At 48.7% G+C, this 7,919-nt stretch overlaps 1 protein-coding gene across 2 annotated transcripts; it reads right to left on the bottom strand.

Moving 5' to 3' along the window:
• Positions 1–4,269: 4,269 nt before the first annotated feature.
• On the bottom strand, positions 4,270–5,360 carry Iqcf6 (IQ motif containing F6). Of its 2 annotated transcripts, none has more exons than XM_028756860.1 (2): positions 5,256–5,360; positions 4,270–4,703 (listed from the first exon to the last, which is right to left on the bottom strand). In XM_028756860.1, the coding sequence occupies exons 1-2, from the start codon at positions 5,358–5,360 to the stop codon at positions 4,329–4,331; spliced, it is 480 nt and encodes a 159-aa protein (XP_028612693.1). In that variant the 3' UTR covers positions 4,270–4,328. The 2 variants fall into 2 exon arrangements, with proteins under 2 accessions (XP_028612693.1, XP_028612694.1); XM_028756861.1 differs by having other exon boundaries at positions 5,313–5,334.
• Positions 5,361–7,919: the final 2,559 nt, after the last annotated feature.

Here is a 7,919-nt window from a genome sequence, read left to right as displayed (position 1 = left end):
TCTCTCTCTCTCTCTCTCTCTCTCTCTCTCTCTCTCTCTCTCTCTCTCCAAAAAAAGATTAATTTACTTACGTATTTTTTTTTATGAGTGTCCTAGCTGCTTATTCACCTGCATGCCAGAAGAGGACATTAGATGACATAACAGATAGTTGGGAGCCACCATGTGGTTGCTGGGAATTGAACTCAGGACCTCTGGAAGAGCATTTAGTTCTCTTAACAGCTGAGCCATCTCTCCAGCTCCAAAAGGTCTTGTTTGTTTGTTTGTTTGTTTGTTTGTTTGCTTGAGACAGGGTAAAAGGAGTTTGTTTGTTTGAGACAGGGTAAAAGGTCTTGTTTGTTTGTTTGTTTGTTTGTTTGAGACAGGGTCTCTATGTGTAGCCTTGGCTATCATGGAACTTGCTCTATAGACCAGGCTGGGCTGGAAGTCATAGAAATCCTCCTGCCTGTGTCTCCCCAGGCTGGGAATCAAAGATGTGTATGCTGCTGCTACCGGTACCCGCTGCTGTCTAACCCTTAACCCCATTTTCTGTATTGCTCCTGGTCTCAGGTGGTGAGGTTTGCATATTCCATTTAGCTTCTTGGCCACATCTCAGGCCTCTTTTAACCGTAAATCTTTTTGGCATTTCTTTTCTCCCATGTCTTGGGAGTCCAGGAATCTTGGCTCTTATGTAGTTCCATCAGGGTGGGAGGGTCCTAGGTTCATGGGAGCAGCTCCCACCCCCACCACCTGGTCACCGTGCAACCTGTGAGCCACACAATCCCGGAGTACATGTTCAGATTTCCTACTGGAGTGATATAAGGGGACTGAATGGAGATAGGAGGGAGGGGAGCTGCAGTAACTCAGCTCCTCATACTCTGTCTTATGGATGGGATTTTGTTTCTCCCTATGTGACCAGAACATTCTCTCCCTGTTCTTCCCTTACCTTCTATCTCCTGCTATTCTCTGTACCCAACTATGATAATAACTTCCTTTGGGTTGGAAGTTCCAGTTTCCCCAGCATATTTATTAGTGGTGTCCCTTTGACTCGAAATCACTCTCTCTTTAATGTCAGATTCTATGCTAAATCCTTAATTGTCACATGAATTCACAATCACAGTTTTGGCAGTGACCAGGAACTATTTTCCATTTGACTCCAGCTCCTCTACGTGACAGACATTTGCTTCTAGACATTCCATCAGACAAACTCAATTTTTTAGAGGCAAAGCTGATCAAAGGCTTTGTTTAAGGTCTCGAATAAACTAGAACCTACTTTGTGCCCAGCCTTGAACTTTTGGATGTCCTTCCTCCAGTTCCTGAATTCTGGGGTTACAGACACATGCTACCATGTTCAGCTTTTGTGATGCTAGGGACCAAACCCAGGGCTTTGTGCATGCTAGCACACACTCTACCAACTGAGCTACATCCCCAAGCCTGATCAAAGACTCCTTTCTAGACACAAGGCTCTTCCACCCTGGTGGGATGTGGAAGGACTGTGTTCCATCCAGTCAGTGTGTCTGGAATGACATGGCAGCGGCTGTGGCTACCTCATCTTGGATTGGTATGTGTGACACAGAAAAGTAAGCGTTAAGACAAAGATGGTGGTGACCTTGGAGCTGTGTGATCAGTACTAAGTTTGGTGACGTATCAGGCCAGGAACTGGGGACAAAAAGACTAGATGCCATCTGGGAAGCCACTGCATGATGGGCCTTCAGTGTACAGGACACTTGCTTAAGAATCCTATAGTCTGAGCCATTCTGAGGGTTAATATGGACTCTCATTAATAGGAGGTCAATCTGGGGAACATATCTCTTGGCAATGTCACCAGGGGAAGGAGTAAGAGTGGAGTCCCAGGTCCTCCCCAGCACACTTGGGGTGAACCCTGACCTGAAGCTGCAAGCACGGCCCTTCCCCCACCAAGTGTTTCAGCACTCATATTCTCAAGAGGAGTTTTTTTTATACAGTTTGGTTCTCAGCAATAGTGAGAACCAGCAGGGGTTCATATGGTCTGCTTGTAAAAGTTTATCCTAGAACCTCATCCCTGCTGAGGAAAGGGGGTTTATGTCAATGGTTCATACTGACCAGAGATCCCACTGCCGAAGAGGAGCCTCTCTCCTTACTCAATGCTCTTCCTATTCAGTTCCTCCGTCTTGGGGCTCTCCAACACACCCCTATAGATCCAGACCATCCTTGGTTTCTCAGGACCCCTGACTACTGGCAGGACACTGAACACACCTAGTCAAGACCTTAGATCTTCATTCTTCAGGGTCTAGCTTTTGTGTCTCCATTGTTTGGACTAGTATGGTTTCATCTTCCCGCTACATACCTGGTAGGACATTCTACTTCCCCATTTCAAAGCTCATGTTACCCTCCACCCAGGGACCAGGAAAGGCTGTGTCTTTCTGATCCCAAATGTTTTTGACCCAAAGTGGAGGTCTCTCCTGAGCCTCACTTCACTTTGCACTCTTGGGTCATTGGAGAGCTTGAAGCCTTGATGACCCTGAGCCTGCTTGGTTCATACTGAAATTCTCTATAACCATCCCCAAGTCAGATTACACAGGCTTAGTGAAAAGCATTTAACTCAGCTGTTCCCAAATGTGGTCACACACTGGACTCTCGATGCCCAGGCCCCACATCAGCATACTCAAAGGAGAATCTCTGACTGCATGGTACTTTTAATGGCTTAGGAGAGGACAATGTTCTCTCCGGAGGAGGATCAGTCTTCAACCCTTGCCAGCCCAGGTTTTAAATACTTCTCACCGTTAGGATGGCAAGGCCAGATTGGAAGAATTTCCCTCATGGTCAGCTTCAGACCTTACCCATCTCACCTCACTCATGGCTGAGAAAAGTGGGAGGAGAGCTGTATCTGGAGTTTGTAGAGGGGTCCCTTAAGAACAACATCCATTCAGAAAGTCCAGTACCCAGATCCATCATTGCCGTCTGCAGCTAATGGACGTGATGGGAACAGACTGAGCTCTGAGCCCTCTCTTCTGCCCCTGCTATGCTGAAAGCTATCACATGCACACATACAAGAGCACACCATGCAAGCACACACACATGCACACGTACAAGAGCACACCATGCAAGCATATACACATGCACACATACAAGAGCATACCATGCAAGCACACACACACATACACATGCATGCATGAGCATGCATACATACGAGAACACACACACAAGCACACACACACATGCACATGTGTGCGTGTGCATGCATGCATACACTCACCCATACACACATATTTGAGAACACACATCCAAGCACACACACACGCACATGCACACGCACATGTATGCACACATACAGGGGGAGTTGGGGTTGGAAACAACAATGCCACGAAACCCCTGCCTCCTGCACACCTGCCACCTATTCCCTCTACTCCCCATGCAGAGCCAACCACCCACAGATCCTTGGGAGAGGTAGACCTGAAATTTTCATGTTGGAAGTTTAGACTCCTGAGAGATCTGGGTGAAAGGCACCTCAAGCTTAGAAACAAAGCAGAAATGAGAGCTGAGCCAAGACAGTGAGCAGCTCAGCAAAGCCAAAGCTGGCACAGCCACTGAGGCTGGCACAGCCACTGAGGCTGGCACAGCAGAGGGTGGCAGTCTGAGGAGCGATCAGCATAGCTCCTTCTGAGGACAGTAGGATCTGAAGGCTATGAGCCATGGCCTCCAGTCATACCCTGCGTGTGTATCCACCCCAGCTGCCCCTCTGCACTCCCAAGCCATGCCTGCTTCTCCCAGGGAGTGTCCAGCAGAGGGAGGGAAGCCTTGATGCTCAGCCTCAGGGGACAGAGGCAGCGGGCACAGCTGCTGCCTCCACACTCAGCCCTGGCCTTCCCCAGGGGCTGGCTCTGGAAGACAGCCTCCCCCACAAGTCCGTGGGACACATGTGTGTCCTGCTGCTGCTCTGCTGAGGTGTGCTGTCCTCCTGGCTCCCTGCCAAGCCCTGTGCTGCCCCCCAGGGCCCTATGGTTCATGCTGTGGAATCCCTGTTTTCCCAGTTGGCCCGGCTGCAGCCAGACTCTCTGGAGTTGGACTTGGAATGTTTACTCATGAGCTGCAGGAGAGCAAAGCTAAGGCTTACTCCCGTGGCGGAGGGACCCAATCCAGCTGCTAGACGCGTGAAGACCTGGCCTGAGCCCTGCAGTCCTTTTTGCACAAGATTGGTTAAGTATGTCATTAGGAGCAGAGGCCTAGACTGAGTCTCAGGGGACAGGGACACTGTATCACACCACGGAATCTTACTAGGGACTGAGTTCTCTATGGGTCCACAGGGCGAGTCTGTGATCAGTTAGTGTCTTTATTGGGAAGGAGATCCAGCCTCCCCTGGCTTTGCCAGCACCCTAGGTCATAAGGATTTCGATGTCAAGCTCCAGCCGGCTGGCTTTGACCTCGTAGTCATAGCGGCTGTGGATCATACCTTGGCTTTGGCTGACATGCCAGCGCCAGTGAGTCTGGATAATGCAGGCTGCTTGGCGAGCCTGGAGGAATCGTCTGCGGGCCTGCCACATGCGGACGTATGACTGCACCTTCACCACTGCCCATTCCTGGCAGGTGTAGAGTTTTAGTGCCAAGCGCCGTTTTTGCTCCACTATCTTGGTTTGCACTGACCTCCACCAGCACTGGATGGCCCACGCTCCAAGTGCTGCATCCAGTAGCGCTCGGCGGACCATGTTGCCACGCCACCATGACTGTATCTTTATGGCTGTCTTCTCTAACTGATTGGGATGGGGAGGAAGGAAAAAAACGTGGAGATGTTCAATGGGGCTCTCTACCATTCCCATCCCACTTCTGTCCTTGGGAAGAAAGGGGACCTGTCCTAGGTTGTCCTGACCTCTTGTCTCTAGACCCCTATTATTTTCAGCCCCTACTTTACTGGCTGGTTTTGTGTGTTACTTGATCCAAGTGAGAGCCAAAGAGGAAAGGCCTCCATGAGATCCAGCTGTAAGGCATTTTCTCAATTAGTGATCAATCAGGGAGGGCCCAGTCTATAGTGGGTGGTGCCATCCCTGGCCTGGTAGTCCTGAGTTCTATAAGAAAGCAGGCTGAGCAAGCCAAGGGAAGCAAGTCAGTAAGCAGCATCTCTCCATGGCCACTGCATCAGCTTCTGCCTCCAGGTTTCTCCTCTGCTTGAGTTCCTGTCCTGATTCCTCCAATGATGGCCTATAATCTAGAAGTATAAATTGAATAAACCTTTTCCTCCCCAACCTGCTTTTTGATCATGGTATTTTGTCACAGAAACAGAATTCCCAACTAAGACACCTACTCACCTTTACACACTGCTCATCATCCACTGGGCAGGCCTCTTTTAAAAGGTCTGCACTCACAGTTTTTATGTCCATGGCCTTGGTCTTTAGAGTCCACTCATCTGTCATTTAGGCTACTCTAGCTTTAGCCCCGCCCTCAACTATTAGTCACATGCCCATCACTGGACTCCGCCCATCTTCCTAGGAGCCTTCTCTTCAGGCCCTGTCCACCTACATTTTAACCATAGCCTTGCCTCCTTCTGGATTGGCCAAGCTCTGTCTTCATGTACTCCCATCCTTGGGGCATGCAGTCTTCTGTGGCCTCCGGTTACTTCTCAGGCTCATCCCTGCCTCCTGGTTGCAGTGGAGAGTTATGAAACTTTCAGGTAAGACGGTCTTAGGTTAAGGCTCCTCACAGCCATTGTGGGTTTGGGAAGGTTTCAATGTCAAAGCTCCTGGAAGGGATCCAGGCAATGTGAAGCAATAGGAATGTATATTTTTGTCCAAATTTCTTAGCTTTGCTTAGAGAGGGTCTCTTGTCTCATCTTCCTGAGACTGTCATGCCACCTGGTGCTTTGTATGGAAAGACAGGCTCTTTGTGATGCAGTGAAGGGGTAGCTGAGCTGGGGTGTGGCTGGTTTAGATTAACAAGCAAAGCCCTGGATGAGTCCCAGGTGCCTGTGAGAGCAGAGACTTCCGCTCCTGTCCTTCTGAAGCTGCTGTGTTCATTCACCCTGTGTCACAGCATAAAGATGTAAGGACAGAGGTACTGCTGTTGTGACATCAATGTGTCCCATAGAACCTGGCACTAAAAGTAAGGGGATTGAAAAGGAATGGTACAGATGAGAAAGCAGGGAACCAGAAACCTACTGGAGAAAATCCTTCCTGGTGCCAGACACATAATTCTCCGAGCTGAAGATTCTGTTTTCATCAATATTTCTAAACTTATTTATTTTTTACATATGTGCATCTGAGTGAATGTATATATATGTGCACATGTGCATGCAGGGGTCTGTGTTGGTCAGAAGAGGGCATCCCCTGAAACTAGGGTTTCAAATGGTTGTGAGCTGCCATGGGGGTGTTGGGAATCAAACCTGGGACCCCTGCAGGAACAGGGAGTGTTCTTAATTGCTGAGCCCTTATCAGTGTTGGACTAAAGTTGAAGTTCCTTGTTGTAAACAAACTTGGCAATGCAATGACACAAGCAAAAGCATATATGGTTGTTTTCTCTTTTTAAATCCAGCCCCCCCCCTCCTTTTTTTCTTTTTCTCAAAAACTGGGGATTAAATCCAGAGACTTCAACATGCTAGACTAGTTCCCTGCTGCTGAGCTAGTCTCCAACCTGAGGGGAGTTTTGTAAAAATAGCCCTTATCAAAATCGGGGCTTGAAGAGCTAGCTCAGTGGGTAAGGTAAGATCGAGCTCTGTGAGAGCACAAGACTGTAGGTCCTCAATGTCCCCATAAACCCATAGCTTGGAGAATGGATAATGACAGGGGAATCCTGAGCACTCACTGGTCAGCCAGCCTAGCCAGAATGGTAAGCTTGGGGGCGGGGACAATTAAAGAAGGCATCTGATGAAGCTGGTCTCTGGCCTCCACGTATGCAAACATAGGTGAGCAACTTCCCCCACACGCATACACACACACACACACACACACACACACACACGCAGACAAGATTTTTAAAAGAATTCTCAGAAACTGATTATTGGACCAAAGCCAGGAAGTGGAGGTCTGTAAGAAAACTCTCAGGCTTTAAGCATCCCAATTGTCAATAATTTTTTCAGAAAATGATATAAAACCATCCCACGAAGGAATACTCAAAGGACATACAACTTAAGAAATGTGGGAAGCATCATGGAGACAGGGCAGTCAATATAAAGAAACACCCTGAGCATGGGCTGTCCACCACCTTTCCAAAGCTGGTGCCTGGGAGTGACTTCCTGTCCTAAATGCTCACTTAGCTTTGTATCTGCAAGTTTGTATGCTTTGTACTATTCTGAAAACTGGCCTTCTAACTGCTAAAAGCTTCAGGTCCCACAAAATGCGAATCTGTCCCCTCATGCTGGGAACATGCTATTGTGTAACCAGATCTCCTGGGAGCTCACCAAGTACTGTGTTTCCAAGACTCAGCACTGTGGTTGGTGCCCAGTGATCCAGGAACAAAGGAACAAACAATACAGAGACAGTGCAAGCCCTCTGGGGTCTGGAAGGCCATTCTGGTTTCAGCACAATTGCTCTTTTTTCTACATTTTTTTTCCTGAGTGTGGTTGGTTTGTAGGATCATACACCGTCCACAGCTCCTGTTTCGAAGGCTCCTGCTGCCTCATCCACCGCCATGAAAGTGTCCATCTGGACGTGTTTCAGGTCCAACCAAGCAAATTCTTTGCTTTGCATTCAAAGTCCTGAAAAGAATTCTCTTTTCTCCTGTTAATGGCTACCTAGCTGGGAGAGCAGAGCACAGCTGCCAATCATCCCAAAGGCATTTGTCTTTGTAGCAACTCCCCAGGGCTGTCATCAGAAGTTTGTTCCTACAGAACAGATCACACAGAGGAGGGGCTTCGGACATGACCATCTTTCCAGACTCAGCCCACCAGACTAGGTTGCGGTGGGCCAAATCCCTCTTCACTCCCCACTTTTCCTTGTGGATTGCCCGGCTCCATTCTGGCTCTGTGAGAAGTTGCCATG

The sequence above is a fragment of the Grammomys surdaster genome, unplaced genomic scaffold (assembly GCF_004785775.1).
Source record: "Grammomys surdaster isolate TR1022 unplaced genomic scaffold, NIH_TR_1.0 126131, whole genome shotgun sequence".
Classification (NCBI taxonomy): domain Eukaryota; kingdom Metazoa; phylum Chordata; class Mammalia; order Rodentia; family Muridae; genus Grammomys; species Grammomys surdaster.
This window is presented reverse-complemented; position numbering and strand designations above follow the sequence as displayed.

Coding starts and splice junctions, on each gene's coding strand:
- Iqcf6 (XM_028756860.1), bottom strand. CDS start 5,360: ATGACAGATGAGTGGACTCTAAAGACCAAGGCCATGGACATAAAAACT. Junction 4,704..5,255: donor ATGATGAGCAGTGTGTAAAG/GTGAGTAGGTGT, acceptor CATCCCAATCAG/TTAGAGAAGACAGCCATAAA.